This window comes from Calypte anna, chromosome 2 (assembly GCF_003957555.1).
Source record: "Calypte anna isolate BGI_N300 chromosome 2, bCalAnn1_v1.p, whole genome shotgun sequence".
NCBI lineage: Eukaryota > Metazoa > Chordata > Aves > Apodiformes > Trochilidae > Calypte > Calypte anna.
This window is the reverse complement of record NC_044245.1, coordinates 129,156,224-129,173,951: the sequence shown is the minus strand read 5'-3', so window position 1 is coordinate 129,173,951 and position 17,728 is coordinate 129,156,224. Positions and strand designations below refer to the sequence as shown.

The following is a 17,728-nucleotide window of genomic DNA, read 5'->3' as shown; positions in this document are numbered from 1 at the left end:
GCACAAAGCCTGGCAGAGTGCCAGGAGACTTGACCACAGGGGTGCATTCAATGCTCTAGCAAAGAAAGAAGGTGTTCAGATGTTCCACTTGGCTACCATGACATTGCCTCTGGGTTCACTCTGTGGAAGACTTAAAAGTAACTAATCACATTTCCTGGGAAGAACATGGTCTAGGGAGCAGAGCCTATGAGATGCTTAAATTACTCTCCTGAAATCCAGCAAACTGAATACTGCTTCACAGTCCAGACTCAACAAAACAGGAAGGATTCCACCTGCAATTTATTTCCCAAACTGAAATCCATAAGATTCTAACAGCTCAAATTCTCTGTTTGCACCTGAGTCTGGGTTTCTAAAGGGTTTTTTTTGATCTCACCTCCAGTTCCTGACACAGCAAATGCTGTGGAGGCATTCCTTGAGAAAAGGAGACAGCAGCTATTCTTGGCACCTCCATACTCCTCCATCTACAGAGCAGGGTGGTTTTACTGATTATCATATATATTTGGACTAAAAGTGAACTTTGATACATTTACTGGACACTGCCTAGTCAGGAAAAAAAAAGCCACTAAGTGGTATTTGTACTGGATTTCTTTCTAAACTGCAATTTAAAAATCCAAAAGGATGAATTTTGAAGCATTTGCTATTCATTCATTTTAAACTCTCAATCTATGCTTCGCAAGGTCTTTTTTTTTTTTTGGGGGGGGGAGGGGGTGGAAGGGGGCATTTAAATGAATCTTACTGTGCCAGATAATAAAATGGTAAGGAAGAAACAGGAAAAAAACTCTCTGATGTGATGGTGTTTTGTGCTGATGCTGTTCAGTTGGAGCCCTGTTGCTCTTTGCAACAATTTTGGAAAAGAACATGTACGGAAAATTCTCCAGACTATCTTGACAATAAGCCCCAGATATTTTCTGGCAAAAGCATCCTTAGAGATAAGTGAGCAGTCAGTTTCAACATGCATTCTTTTTCTGGGCACTGCTGAAAATTTAATGACAAATCTGTATGAAGATATTTCATATTTCTATAATGAAAAACTGAAAAAGAAGATTATATTAAGATTGGATAAAAATTAATTATGTATGCCACAATATTTGTCAAAGTTAATTTTTAATCAGGGAATTACAGATGGAAGCAATTTCTCTTTTGTATATTAATACCTATTAAAATATTATTTACTATATGAATTAATAATATAACTAATGGATTTTTCTTTCTTTACTCAAAACAGATAGAAAAATAAATACTGCCACATCTCTGTGTGCTACTTCCAGTCACAAGACAAGTGCAAAGACAACTGGTAGCACAGAATTAACATATAATTTTTGGAAGAGATGAACTCCACAGGGGTTTTTTTATAACCAACAAACTGTTCATCATTTTGAAGTTTCAGTACTAGGAGAGCTCAAATTTAAAACCAGTTAATGAAACAATTAATCTAATATTCAAACAGCAGAGAGCTGTAAATGTATCACAATTAAGCAATGAACAGGAATATATTTGCATTTGTCTCACTGCTTATGACCACTAGGAATTAGATCACATTTCATGGCACACAGTAGTAGAATCAGCTTTTCCATATATGTATCACTGCTGTTCTGAATGTTGTCTGGCTAGTGTTTCTTTTTTTCAGTAACTATGCCCTAACAGACAGGTTTTCATTTAAAAAATTAAGTTTAATGACATTTTTTTTTTTTGATGCTATACTTTCATCTGTTCATTCAAATCCATAGATAAAAGCCTTACCACAAATTTTAGCCTGGAAGGCAGAGGTCAGTGTTTCAATCTGGCTGAAATTAGCAACCAGAAACACATGCTCTTGGTGGGGTTCACTCCCAATGGACTTCAGCGTGTTCATATCTACTCTTCCCACTCCAATGGCAAAAATCAGGATTCCTGAGTTCCGTGCTTTAGCAGCAATCTCTGCCACAGGATCCTGAGGTCTTCCATCTGTCACTATCATGATAATTCGGGGCACATTTTGCTTCAGAGGTCGAGCTCCTTCTGACTCAGAAAATGCAATGTTCACTGCGTACTGAATGGCCAGCCCGGTCATGGTGCCACTTGCCAGGTGCATCATCCTCTTCACTGCTCTCTCGATGTCCTGCTTCCTCCTGAATGTCTTCAGTGAGAATTCCTGTTTGACTGTGCTGCCATACTGAATCAGACCCACTCGGGTGGCATCAGGACTGATGTCCAGGAACTGCAAAATGGTCAAAATGAACTCTTTCACTTTTTCAAAGTCATAAGAACGCACGCTGCGAGAGCTGTCAATGATGAAGACGAGGTCCAGACGTTTTCTGTTGCAACTGTTTTCTGGAAGACAAAATGCAAACAAAGATACTGTACAAGAACATTAACATGCAAATCAGTTCAGGCTGACCTGGTGTCTCAAGCACGCTGTCTAGAAAAAAGCCCTGACAAAGGCTGGGAAAACACAGGAAAAATACAAGATGCCAGAACAAAGGCTACTTGGGCAATACAAATTCTGCCTCCAGTGAATAAAACAATCTGCCTCTTACCTGATCAGTATATATTTTTTTCTGGTGATACCAGCACCCAGAATATCTACTGCCAGCAGAATGGGCAGATACTTGTGCCATATTCTGCTTTGTCACCATTGTTGAGATTTTGACCTCGTACCCCACACAGGATGGAAACCTCTGAATTGTGTGGCTATTGTGGAGTGGGCTGCACCATGATGCTTCTTGTGGTAGTGCCTGAGAATTTACAAATCTAACAATCTAGTGAAACAGGATGGTATCAGCCCTCCATTAAAAAGAAGGAAACAGAATACAAAGAAATTTAGGTCAAAAGCATCTGTTAATTGCAGTCACCACCATGAGATGTGAAGGATCTGATTTTTCAGGGAACTTGGCAGTAAGCAGCACTTTGCATGTACAAAATACACTTCTCAATGACATCAACTGCAGCTGTGAGTGCTCAGCACTTCTGCAAATCAAGCTCCTTTATTTCAAACACATAATTAATGACCATCTGGAAAAAGTCTTGTCTACTGGACTAGATCAGCCTTGCACAGATATTCTGAGGCTGCGTCAGAGAAAAAATCCAGTTGTCTACAGTGGCACTCAATTTGGCTAAAAGACCACTCATACACTTCCTGAAATCTTCTGCTTCAGTCATCAACAATCTTTTTTGCCAAGGGTCACTGAAGTAGAAATCCCACAGGATATGTCTCTATCTGACATCTGCACAGGCAGGCAGGCCAAGCTGTCATGGATAACATTAGAAGTGAGGGCCAGCTGCTTTCTGAGTCTGCTACCAGCTTTCTGGGACCCTGGGCACATCCCTTGTTCCCTGCTCATCATCCTTTTTTGAAAGAGCATGAGGCATATGCAGGAGTTGCATGATGAGGACAAATAGGGACTGAGCATTCACCAAATGCCAGCAAAAGGCACTCAGGTGTGCAGGGGGAGGTGGGCCATGAGTGGTGCCACTGAAGGAGGCATACAGCAAAGTATTAAAAAGAAATTAAAGGGATTAATAGGATGCAGTTGAAGAGAAATCAACTAAAGTTTAGCACTTACATTAAAGACCCCTCCAGTCCAGGAAATACTTGTGCCACAAATTTGGGGGAATACCTTGTTCTTAAACTATTTATGTCTTAAACTTTCTGCTCTCACTTTTGACTGCTGCTAGGGACAGGATGGACCTGTGGACTCAGTCAGTGTGTTTGGTCTTATGTTCTTAAATTCCTGAGGCTATGAATGAAAACGTGAGGTAGATAGCTCCAGATAAAGTTAGCAGACTTAGATAAAGATCTAAGATCAGACTAAAGATCTTAGATAAAGATCTAAAAAGCAGACTTAGGTAGATAAAGTTAGCAAGAGTGCTCATCAAATTGCTGTAGTGTCCTCATCTTGCTAAGCTAAGATACCCCTACCCAGTAAAGTCCCTTATTGCCCAACTCTGTTCAATTCCCGGTGCAGTCTCATCCATGTGGAGCACTGAGTGAGGCAGATTTTGGGTGGAAAAGCAGTCTTTAACTGCACAATTGAAGGTCATGTCATTCAGCACAAGTGCAAATGGGCCAATCAAACCCTCAGCTGGAAAAACATCTGCCTGCAGACAAGCTTTTACACGAGTCCCCTCGTGACTGCTGATGACTGCTAACCACGTACTTTTGCCAAGGCAAGGGGTGAGAATGATGCCTATTTTCAATTACTCAGAGGCCTCTTTCATAGATTACCAAGAACGTTTGTGGGCACCGAATAAAAATGCTCTTTGGTTACAATAAAAATGACTGTCTGGATTTATTCATGTGCGGTCTACAGTACAGCTTTATTCATAAGTGTAGGAATATGCTTGCTTTGCTTATTCTTCCAAAATCAGAGGATGCCGAATGCAAGCCAAACTGAGCAGGAACAAAATTCCAGTTTTAATGGGATACAGATATCCTGACATATTAACTATTTTCTATCTCATTATCTTAGCAGCATATCAAATTATTAGTTATTTTTATTTATAACACATGAAATATCCCAGCATGGTTGTAAGATTTGATTTGTGGGAGCATAGCAAGGGGAAAGAGAAATAGTTACAGGAAAAAAAGGCTAAGACTATGTGTGTCTGTATGAAGGAAAGGACTGGGGAGGGAAAAGGGTAAAATTACTATTTAAATTTTTAAAAATTAAAATTACTATTTCCCATTAAAACAAGCCAAACTAGAGCCATGCTGAGGAATCCTTTTATTTTGAAGATAAGGATTTGGATCCCAGTCTGAAGAGACTCAATTATGTAACTTGAAGTCAGGCATTAATCTTGGTGGGAGAAAAGCTGGATGACATTAGTGGACAGCAGTACCAGGAACACACCCCTTTTTGCTATATTAGTAAACAAAATCTATCAGTGTGAGTGCAATACAGTATATTTCAAAACTGCTTTCACTAGCAAAATTCTGCCAATATAGGGACAAAACATTTCCAAATAAAAATATATTTTAAATATTTGTCTTCTGAATTGGTGAGTATTTTTAATACCTTTGTAATTATTAAAGTTGTTTTAGCTGGGAGGGGCTCAATAAAATCTAAAAATGTAATTGTTTTACTAAGCAAAACTCCAGCTGGGTGGTGTGTTGAGTGGCAATCCATCATGACTAAAACATCAGAACCCTCATCTCCTCAGATAAACTGTCAGTGATACCTTTTTAGTAATTTCATGCTTTTACACTTGACCTGTAAACTATAACCTCATCTTCCTACCAGCTCTCACACTTAAACAAAGAACTTTCTCACAACTTTGGCAAACATCCTTGTACCCAGAAGTAATTTCCTTCCACTCTTCTTATGAAAAGTGACACATTCATTGAAAAGAGCTACTCATCCATAAACCTGCTTCTAAGTCAGCAGAGGTTTGTATTGCCAACACAAAAGTTAAAAAACCCCTCAGTTTGAGTTGCATTATTCAAGGGCAAGGCACAGCCAGGAGAGGCCAGACAAGGACAGACAAGGTAAGGGAAGGAAAGGTCAAGCCAATAGTAAGTACATTCTCTTCCTCCACTCAATACCCAGTTTGCCTGTAGATGACAGCTACAGTGATGCCACCTTTGGAAAATTAACAATGCAAGGAAATTTCAGCTCTCCCTCAAAGAATCCAGCTGGGATCCAATTACACAGATACATAAAACAGAGCTTAAAGGAATATTTTACATTAAGCATTGTTCCTCTAAAGCTGAAAATTCCATTAAATTATTTTCTCTAATCCCTGCAGCTTTCCTTCTGCTCCTTTCTCAAAGCAAATCATGCTGAGGCCTGAAACTCTACTTTGGCCTTGACAAAGCTCACACTGCTTTGACTTTGCTCACCCACCCAGGGTCTCCATCTCAGAGTGTGCTTGAACCCTCTCAGCTTAATTCCAACCATTGCCACATTGTCTTAGTACAACTATAGCAGCACCAGGGAGTTTTCCTGGGCACTGGAAATTACTCTTCTAGGCTGTGAAATCATTAGAAGAGTTCCTGGTATTGTTTGGCCTAGGACAATTAACATTTTTCTCAAACAATCCTCAGGCATGATATGGGAAGCAGCGCGAGCCAAGGACTCATCCTAATAAGCACCACCGATGCAACCACTCTGCGAGCTCAGAGTATTTGGGCAGAAACAGGATGCTTCAGACCACTGGTCTCAGTGCCACAGAGCAGCCCAAGGCACAAGCTAAGCTCAATATCCACTGTATTAAGCTCACCTTGCTGTCAAAACAGAGTGGCTGTACACGGGCTGCCTCCTGGGAATAACCCCTGCTCCCTGCAGCCTTGTGTGCAGAGATTGCTTGGGGACTGCCAACCCCTGGGGGACAGAGACAGCTCCAGCAATTTAACAGCAGCAATCATGGTGGAGTCCCAGTGCCCAAGAACGTCCCCAGGCAATGTTTAATTTCCTCAAACATTTCCATTTTGGGATATTCAAGCAGAACACAAAGGACCCAAGTGATTTTTCAACAGTTTTTGCAAGCTAATTCTCTTGAAAAGATTGATTGTTTAAAAATGAGCTCTTTATTTTCTATTGTTTTCCTACCTCTTTATGATCCCTTAATACTATTTTTTTTTCATCTGGTTATTACTTATTTGGTTATGTAGACCTTTATCCTAATGCATGAGTATGGATAAATATTAAAGAAGGCTACTGCAGTACACAGAGCAGAAGGAAGTTAGCTCAGTTTGGTAAATACTACAGTAATCTTAAGACATTGGAAAAGTAATTTATAAGAAGTAAATACTAGTTCAATTAAGATTTTTGTTACCAATTAAGGCAATTTAAGTAAAAAGGAAGGATGAGATCACTTATGAAAAAATTAGATCATTGAAAAATTATTGCCTGAACAGGTAATGCATTAGTGGTAATCTTAGGACTCAATAACTTTCTCATCTCACTCCACAGTAATGTATATATAAAAAACCTACATGTTATTGCCAGCAGTAACACCAGGTTTATTTTTTAATTTTATCTTTGAATAACAAAGCAAAAGCCTTCACCCAGAATTAAATAAAAAACTATTATTTCAGCTAGCACATTATAAAGTTTCCTAAATCTCTTATTTCATTGTAATTTTGGTTTTTTTCCCTCTAGCTGTCAACCTTACTTTTCTTCACAGTTTTTTTTTATAAATTTTGGTATAACTCCTACCAAATTTGTTTCAAAATGTATGAATTTGCTGGCTGTCAAATATTTGTTCTTATAGTCCAGAATTCTTTCCCCAAGGTAGGCATCCATCCAGAAAGATTAGGTTTGACAGGTTCTCAGATATTTTCACAAGATTTCTCAGATCATCAGGAATGTTTAATTTCATGCCATACAATTATACAAGAATACTCAAATTTGCAATTAATTCATAAATATACCAAGAGCAAGATGCTCTGGTGGGAAGAAAGACAGATCTATGTGTTACCTACATACACCTAGGAAACTGCAGAGGCTTCATTTGCAAGGATGGATCATGAAGTACATAGTAAAGTTGTTCCTGTTTTCCAAGACATACTTTGTGGTGGTTGCCAAGAGTAAATGAAGAATAGCAATAAATCCAAGCACTTCTTGGCTCTCATGAGACATTCTGTGCTAGTTAACTTCCAACCCTTTTCTGTTTTCTCATTTTAATTCAAAGAAGGGCAAAGGGTGGTATGGTGGATTTAAGATATATGATACTGGTTCTTGAAATAAACTTTAGAAACTGCTCAGTAGAGCTTTCCTGGCATACATATGTGCTGCACTCAGTTCTGCAGGTGACTCTTATCAGCTCCGGGACAGATCCTGGGTCCAAGACTTGCCCTGGGCCCCACCCCTGCTCTGAGCCTTTCCCCAAACTCATAGGCCTCTGGCCCTAACCCAGAGATTTATTATGAGCTTGGCAGCTCACCCATTCCTTCTTACAAATTTCTTCATCTGGGAACACTCTAAATGGAACAGAGCCTCCAGATATTTCTTTATTGCTTCTGACAAAATCTTTTCTAAACTTCCAAAATTTCTGGAAGAGCTGTACAGCAATAGGCTCTTTTCCAGAGATTTCCATTTCCTTTTACATACAAATGCTCCATTATCAGTCACCTGAAGAGGATTCATTCCCTCTTTCTCATGTCACCTCACTGTTTCTATTCTTTCCCTGTTATTCTATCCAAAACAACAGGCAATTATTAATATAAAATTCCAATAATTCCAGAGTCCCAAACTTTTTCTGAGATGGGTGCTCTTAGACATCAAGTCAAAGGACAGTGTAAGGATACTCTCAAGTTCCTCTGTTGTTTTTGCTTATTTCAGCTGTACTGAGATAGAAACTGCTGGGGTTCCTGATAGGAGACCAACCTGCTTTTGCTGTCAGGAGGACTGGGAAGTGGGTTGCTTTCCCCTGCAGGCAGGAGAACACCTGGATGGAGGTTCCTGATACCCTTCTGGAGCCCACAAGAAAGCTGAGGAGGAACTGTTAGCAAGAGCGTGTAGTGATAGGATGAGGGAATATGGCCTGAAACTGGAGCAGGATAAGATTTAAATTGGGTATTAGGAAGAAGCTCCCTACTATGAGTATGGTGAAACACTGGAACAGGTTGCCCACAGAGATGGTGGAGGTCCAGTTCCTGGAGATATTCAGGATCAGACTTGATGGGGCTGATCTAGTTAAAGGTGTCCCTGCTCACTGCAGTGGGGCTGGGCTAGGTGACTTTTAAAGGTCCCTTCCAACACAACACACTCCATGATTCTATGATGTGCATGCCAGTCCTGGAAGTACCAACATCCACCCACTACTCTGCACCAGAGACAAATACCATGTGCTCTCAGCTGAGCACTGCTCACAGCCATGAGAGGAGAGGAATTAAGTTTTCTGACCCCTGATGGAGAAACCCTGTAGTAACACAGTTAATGCTACCATGAATCCAGTTCCCACCAACAGCCTTGAGTTATTTACTCTGCCCGAGACTTTGTATTTTCCTGCAAACATCTCTAAAACAGCAAATCAAGACGAAGAATAAAAAAGGTGACTGTACAGATGAAGATGATGCTTGTATCTTTCTCCTTGAAGATCTGAAACTCCAATCTTGCCTGAGCTACTTGCAGCGCTGTTGGAAGGAGACAGATTAATATCTTGAAGTAACTTCCTTAGAGTAAGTAACTGTTAATAGCAGCATAAAAAATTCAGTGAAAAACTGAGACCATACTGAGTTTGTGCTGTTCTGGTTTCAGGACATTAGCTTCATGTTTTAAAAGCTCCTGTCCCTACTTTTTTTTTAAGTCACCCATATCTTTGTTTACAGGGAAAACTGTTAACAACCATTACTCATTGATCAGCAGACCTGAAACCACGGATTTCTATCTATTGGTAACCATCTAAGACTCTCTTCCAGAATAGTTTCAGAAACAGCACCAAGGGATATTACCATGTACTATTTCCCTCTGCCCCCAAAATATGTGGGACATTGTGCCCACTGGCAAACCATTGGTTCTACCAGTTCAACAGAACTTATTTAAGTTGACAGTGTCTTCTACCTTCCAAAGCAAACAAAAGGCATGTTGTCTTCATTCACAATAGTATCTGATTATCTACTTCTGCCTAAAAATGAGTCATTCCTCAAGTTATGCAAATGCTGTTTCCAAGATTTTCAAATAATCTGTCACATATGTTCACATTATTAAGTGAAAGTAGTCACAGTGAGCCCAAAACACCACTTTTAAACATTGAGCATCCTTCCTTTTGGCCTGATCTTCCTTCAATACAAAATGCACAGAGGAGACTGAGTTCTTTAAGAATATACACACAAAAATAGTTTGTTATTTTACTCAGTGTATTATTGTCAAGGCAAACTCCTTTTCAAACAGAAATGGTATTTCACAGTAATTTGTGGGGGTTGTAACAAACAACTTCAGAAATACAAAGAGCATTTTGCAGTTTAGTACAAAACAATTTTTTTTCTGTAGCAACATATATTCTTTCTTCCTTATGGAAACCTTACAAATCACTTAAAAAAATTAAAAGGAAAAAGAAGAAAAAAGGGGTTGAAAAAGATAAGAGAATAAGAAAAGAGAAGAGGAAGGAGTGAAAAGAAAAGGCTTTGCTTGAGGAAATATTTACGCATTAAAGAAACACAAGAAAATTCCTTGTGCTGCTAGAAATAGAATCACATCCCCTATAACATTAGTTACTGAATTGCCCTTTAGTTTGCTTAAAAGTGAATGCTATTTGATACATGACTTGAAAATTAATAATGAATTCTAAATATGAAAGTCGGCAAGCAGAATGTTATGTGATTAAAAATTACTAACACAGACCAAAATCCAGACTTTCTGATCTCCATGACAATTGGCTGCAGATGAAGGCACACACAACAGGACACAAATCCTTGGGGTTTGTCATGGTCCCAGCCAGCCCTCATGGCTCACCAGCTGGGCCTGCTGAGGGGATAAGAGCTTCTGTAGGGTTGTCAGGGATATGATAGCTGTTCATATCTCACCTTCCCAGACTCCAGGACCTCTCTTAGGGGCTGGGGGAGGCAGAGCCTCCACAAGAAGCCAGGCTACCAAGACTCAGAGAGAGGGTCTCCCACAGCAAATAAAACTCAGAAACCTGAAAGAGAGGGGTGGTCTGAGCAAGTGCAACCTTCCTGCTACTGTTTTAGGTTCCAGCCAGGTAGATAATGGACAACAGCTATTTCAGGGGAGAGGCCAGCAGCTGAGGTGAAAGCTGGCACTTAGCTGACAAGAGACCTCTCAGCTATTGAGATAGCCACCTCTAGGAAGCAAAACATGCAGTAGCTACTACTGCCCTGAGGCACACTTGTAAGATGTTACCTACATACCTCAGAAGGACGAAACAGGTGATTTCTGACTGTAAAACGATTTGCTTTTTCTCTTTCCAAATATTGCACTTCTCTATTTATATGGTAATTTTATGTTTTGATTAGAGAAAGTCTAAATTGATATGTATTTGATTACCTCATATACTTAAGAAGTTTTGTTAGGATTTTGCTCATATTTTAACCTAATACAGGATGTTTAAAAAGATGTACCTTTTAAGCTCTTTCTATCTACCTGGTGCCTGGAATAGTTTTGATCTCCTCAGCTCCTGTACCAGGCTAGTATGACAAACAGATGACGTAGTTATCGTGACACAATTCTGACTTCAAGTGCAATGCAGACTTCAGTTTCAATGAGTCTACTTAACGTGTTTGAGGACAAAAAAAAAAAAAACTTGGCATGGTTGTACTTATGTGAAGAAATAGCACATACACACAGATGCTGCAGCTGTGAATGAGTTTCTTACAGCAGTTATCATCCCACGTTTGTTCAGCAGTCCACATTAGCTGGATTTAGAGGTCTCTGACCAGCTCTTTGTGTATAAATGTACAATGAATTTAATCAAAACTAGACAAAACTTATCTGTGCTCCACAGAAGCACCATGGATCAGATGTTTGTCACGTATTTTTCCCTCTGATTTGCAGCTAAAAACGAACTCAGAATGATTAGCTTCATTATCCTTATGAGCCCTAAAGTTAAATACACAGAAGTTTAAGAACTGGGTTGTATGTAAGAATGTATGGAATAATTTTAACTGACTGAAGCAAGTGATTCATAAATTTAGAGAGCACTCTATGTACTTCATATGACTTCCCTTCAAATTATCAGTGGAATCATATACAGAAAACCGAGAGATAAATCATTATAAATTTTGTCACAAAACATAATTTAACACAGACAGGGACATTTGCATTTAGCAGCAGTTTCTGCTGAACAGGAGCCAAGTACATTTCCTTCTTGGCATCCTTTCCTCTCTCTGTTTCAATTTTGTGCAGTATCACTTAATCTCTTGTAGTTCCTTTCTTTTGGTATTATGTAGTAGCTAAAGGGATGCCCTCTAAATTAGCTTTTCACCTCAGATAAATAGTTATTTTCAAAACCAGGTAGGTGCATGTTTTATATTCCTAAGGAACAGAAGGAATGTTATTTCTTAAAATACTATTCTATAGCTTATTCAGTTATTCCCATGCATACACTTCAGTGCTCTCCAAAGAAATATGCCCATGTGAAATACATGCCCAGTTCGCAAGAACAGAGTTCACAAAGAAACAAAAAAAACCAAAAAAAAGAAAAAACAACACAAAAACTTCTGTTTTTTCCACAATGTTGAAATGTCACTTTATTTTATAATAAAAGACTAAGATGCAATAGGGTGTAGGACTCCATCTGCTTCACCAAAAAAACCCCACAACATCAAGCACCAAAAAAAGCTACAACTTGCAAGGACTGGGCACGTTTTGCTTTCTGAACATGGAACCTTCTGAAAGGTGTTGTGCACCTCTGTCTGTGGCCTTGAGATCACAGTATGGAAATCACCACAGCTGACATACCTCTTGGTCAGTCTGTTTAGGTGCAGAAGTCCATCTCAGTTATATCTGAAGGGCATTAGCTAACACAGTGGACATAATTTTATCTTTTAATCCACGTAGCTAAGTCTAGTTCCATTACTGCTTTCTTCAGTATCCAAAAAGCAATGCTAAGCTGGCAAACTGTGCTTTCAGTGACCTATATGTAACCTAACAGAGAAGGTATGCTCAGAGAGAGAAATTATTTCATCAGAGAGCTCAGAAAAAACTCTCCATAGCTCTGGTAAAGCCTTTAAAACAGAAGATTCTAAACTGAAATATTAATTTTCTTTAAAGAATCAGGATAAGGCAAAGATCCAATACTCAAGACCAAATTACTGATGAGGGGAAAGAGCAAGATTTAATTCATACATCACATAAGGAGTGAGAAGAACACTCTGCTACAGGAAAGACAAACAAACCATCATTTTTCTTTCTGTTACTTCCCATGATCTTGCAGAACTAAGGAAGTAATCCTTTAAAACATAAATACACCTATATTAAAACAATATTTTCCAGCAATCTAATACAAATGCTATTATTATGAGAAACACATGTATATTTTCTATCTCTAAAGCAACTACACAACTACTATACTGCAAAAAAGATGTAAGAAAATATTAACAAATTTAATTAAGTTGGAACAATTGACAAGTTCTAAATACTCTGAAGTTTGATTCAGTGTTTAAAGAAAAAAAATTTGCAAATCTGATCCTTTTCAATGCAGTTTGGCTTTCAAGGTTCCCATAGAGAAATTTCAAAAAAATTTAGATCAAATGAATCCTGGCACAAAAGATTTCTGGTCCTTAATGGACATTATAAGCTATAGCAATAAGAATTTTAACAACAATATGTGCTGCAAAGATCTCCTAAATTAAAACAACATGCACTGAGGTTTAGCAGAAAGACCAGAGACAAGAAAAACAAAGAAGATACTGCTCATTTCTTCTGAAACCTTTATAAAAACATATAGGGTATTAGCCCTAACAAAACAGTTAAGAAATCTATGACGTATTAGTGCATGACTGCCAAAAAAAAAAGATCCTTCTAAAGTTGGATACCAAAGTACTTTTATCTGTATGTAGACAACCCCACAGGATTTTTTGTCTGTTTCATTTTGCTTATTTTTGTTGACAGTTTCCTGAATCAAGAACTTTTACTTCTGTACATGGCCACTACTAGTTGTACCAGTAAGTAATACAATTTTGTTTAAAAAATGAAGAAAAATGTTAAAATGAAGAAAAAAGGACAAAAATTATTTTAATGCTACTAATAATTACATTGCATAATCCTTCATTTTACCCTTAGAAATAGGAGATGCCTCCACCTAGAAAAAACAACTTGAACTGTTATTGCTTTTCCACGTATCTGTTCACTCTTTGCAGCTATATTGCTCACTTTTAACTTGCCAACCAAGTCTTTCCACAACAGCAGCAGTTGTCATCACCACTTCTATTTATAATATATCATAGAGAATAGGACTGCTTCTAACCCCTGTTAAATTGCTGCAAATCTGGGGTGATTTTACTAAGTGTTATACTTGATGTCATTGACATAGTGGTTTGGCACTGCTCTTTTTCATGTCATTTAAAGGAACACCACAGCTTTCCAGCAGAGTGGTACACATTTTACACATTCTGTTCTTTACAGAGAGACACGTTTTGAGCCATGCCACTGCTTATGTGCACTGCTGAATTTGAAGAAGGTGACCTAATTTATTGTACTGGAATGCAAGGCCCAAGAGTCTGACTCCAAACTGCCACGTACTTTTATGGGTTGGACCAGAAAATGTCCCAAGTTTCTTGCATCATTTAATGTCTTGAAAAGGTTCTTTCAGACAGAGCTGCCAGAATTGTTTGCATCCTGTACATGCCAAACTGAATAGGTATCCAGAATTTTCCAAATGCAGAGAACACAAATTGCTTGGCTTTTGAAAGAAGGAAATAATTTAATGTATAAATTTTGATTTTTAATGAGTGGTAATTATTTTAATATATTTCCCACTATTTCAAATAAGAAAAGAGGCTATTGAAGCTATTTTTAAAATCATAGAGATAAAAGGCAAGCTGAAATACGTGAAAACTTTAGTTCCTCCCCATTCCATATTGCTATTGCATTAAATTCTTAGAGAGATGGGTAGTTTATTTCTAAAAATTAATAAGCTCATGTAGGGTACTTTGCTGGGGACCCTAATGTATTAAGGAGGGGCTGCTATTGAATCACATTTTAGACTTAGGGTTTCAGAAAGTTTGAGAGTCCTGCTGAGCAAAGTGTGAATGTGGGTATTTCTCTTTGCTGTTCCATATCCACATTTTTTGATGAACTACATCTCCAGAGCTGTGGTTTTAAGACTTCAATTGCAGAATCATGACTGTCTCAAGACAACTGCTATTAGTTTTGAGAAAGATGAAGTTTTGGGAAATCTGTTGTCCTTAGACTTAGATTTGTTCTATTGGAACTGAAACCCAGTAGCTTTAGGTTAACAAAGGGCAGATTTTGCAAGGTTTTTAGCAGAATTTTACATATTTTAAGGATTATGTTTTGTTCGAAGAAGGGTGTCACTGATAAAACTTGGTGCTCTCTGCTCTGCCATCCCTTCTCCCACGTTCTTGATTTGTTTCTTGTCTTTTCTTCCCAATACATCTTCCACAGGACATTTCACACTCCTTGTGTTCACCTAGGTTAGGTCACCTTCACAGGAAGGAAGACCACTCAACATCTCCCAGTGGCTAAATAGAGATATCTGATAAGATCTACTATTGATCTGTATCATGAATCCATAATGATGGGCCTTGTTCAAACCCCACCTATGCTTTTTATAATATGACAATTAAACAGTGAGCAAACTGACCATCAAGCAGCCTGATGATGTACAGGCAACAATCAACAGAAGAGAGCTGAATCTGATGTTTTAAAATACAATAGCCACAACCTACAGCTGCTAGATCCTGTCCTCAGATTTCTTGGCAAAAGAGGAAAATATTATATATATTATAAATAAAATGAACCTGACAAAAAAAAAAAGGGATTAACATTAATAATGTAATGATGAGCCTCATTTCAATAGCCACCCATTTCCACTCAATCATCCTTATGCATAGCACATACAGACAGCTAAAAGATGCTGGCATGGTTAAATGCAGCTTTGACAGAACCTCCATGGACCAATATGCATTTTGTCTAAACAGTGAACATAAGGTCTTTTCTCCAAGACAACAACAGGATAGCAAATATTTATTCCATAGGACTTACATAAAGTAGATCTAGTCTCCCAAAAGTAAATACCTTCTTTCAGCAGCTGTTAACTGGTCAACAAAATTTGTCATCTTCCTTCTTGCAAATGGTAATTTCCTTTTTATTCTAAACTAACTCAGTCAAGGTTTGGCCGGCTGATCATGTCTTTCATAATTTTTATTTGATATGGCCTCAATTTGGTTGTGGTGTTTGGGTTTTTTGTAGATTTTTTCGTAACTTACCTAGTGTAGATTGTGAGTTAACATCCCTTCTTTGGGTGAAATGTGCACCAGGGAGATCTTTTGCCATGACAGACACAGTGGAAAGCAGAGTATGCCCAAACAGCAGAAAGAAGCATGCAGTCACTTTCTTCATCTTCAAGAAATAGAGGGACATTCAAGGATGTGAAACTGCAAGAAAAGAGGTAAGAAGATAAGCTCTTTGACTACACATAAAGAGATACTGTAACCATGTCAGCCCCCCAGATGCATTGCTTCCCTCCCATCACTTGCAAACATGCAGATATACTGGCATGGAATAATAGCTATACTTCAGGAAAGCTCTAAACAGTACAGTAGCAGTTAGCAGCCCCTGAATAGTGTTTATAAGCACTGCTAGTTGAAGTTCATAATCATAATCTAAAATTTATTGACCTCTGCAATAATTTATATTTGTATTTTTAATACAAGATAAGCAGCTTTGTTTCACACAACAGCCTGTTAACATAAATAGGTTCGAGGAAGATACAAATATATTTATGTTATCCTAATAAACACTCAGTACCATTTTTTCAGAAGTTTACTGGTTCTTGTAGTCAGAGGGATACTGGTTTCAGGAAAACTTAAGAGAATTAAAACATGAAAAGGGAATATATTCCAGAAACAGCAACTGTAAATATAAACTTGCAACAGCTCATGCTTCCTTTTCAGAAGACTGTCAGTGCTTACTAGCATGAAGATAACAGTGCAGAATGAATCCTGTTTGATAAAGGAGATTTCCAAGGACTGGCAATGAGTTTGGCCATAGGTTATGGATATATTTTGTCACACAGGAAAACAAATTAACTGGCAAAATTCCTACACTTAGAGATGATTCCTGCCCATGAGTTTGTTAAGGCATCTTCAAAAGCCATGGCTGACACTGCCTACAAACAGACTGACACGCTAAGGCTCATCTTCTGGCCACTTCCTCTGTTGGTGGTCTTCCTTAGATGGTGATTCCTTCCACCTTCCACCAAAACTTTGTTGTTGTGACTTCTGAACAGATCATCTCAGAGGAGCCAGATTCAGCCTTGCAAAAAGGGATCTGATAAAGTTTAGTCAAGAGCACACCAAGGTGCACAAGAGATGGATGAAAACAGAGACCGAGTGGAAACTTCACAAGCAGTGCAAATTTTACCTGTATTTCTTCATTAATGAGCTAAGATGTTGAAAAAAAAAAATGAGTATCCTAAACCTAAGAAGCACATAGAGCCAGAGGTCTGCAACAGAAGGCAACTAAGTGCCCCAGTTCAGAAACACACCATGAGGTACTCACTGGCAGAATAGAAAATTCTGAGTAAATACTTTGTCTCCAATAAAGAGATTTTATACATTATTGTAGAGAAACAAGATAAACCAGGTGCCTCGAGTTGCCAAAGAGTGGGTGTGAGTCCACCTGTGCCTGGTTAGGGCAGGCCCCCTATTACCAGGGGGCCAATAAAGGTGGGACACACACCCACAGAGAGGAAGCTCACTCTTGTATGAGGCAATGGAGAGGCCAGCAGCTTATCAAGCCTCAGGAGCAAGAAAGGCTCTTCCCGCTACACATTATTCTTCAGTCTGTTCCACACAACCATTAAACGCTCATCTATTTTTCTATAATCTACTTTTCCTTTTGTGTATCCTACCAGTATCCCCCAAATGCAAACACAGTGTTCTTTGTGTATATGCCATAGAGCAAAAATGAACTGAGTCTTTGCACTCAAAATGCCCAACCTTGCTTAAATATTTAATATTATTCAGTAACAGGCAATACATGATGTACGGACTTTCAAACTAGGAAAGAGATGTAGGTAAATAGTTGACATTTATAATACTGGCAAAAAAAATATTTTTTCAGCCCTAGCAGCATGGTCACCTGGATGGTATCACTATTAAGAT

The 17,728-nt window shown here is 38.5% G+C and overlaps 1 protein-coding gene across 1 annotated transcript in view; it reads right to left on the bottom strand.

Annotated features, from left to right (window-relative positions):
- The window catches only part of MATN2 (matrilin 2), a 68,803-nt gene that overhangs the window by 44,482 nt on the left and 6,593 nt on the right, over positions 1–17,728 (bottom strand). Inside the window, exons 2-3 of the mRNA XM_030445459.1 lie at positions 15,830–15,997; positions 1,741–2,310 (exon numbers count right to left, since the gene is read on the bottom strand). Coding sequence (XP_030301319.1) covers positions 1,741–2,310; positions 15,830–15,983 — 724 coding nt within the window. The 5' untranslated portion in view covers positions 15,984–15,997. The remainder of the gene's footprint in view (positions 1–1,740; positions 2,311–15,829; positions 15,998–17,728) is intronic.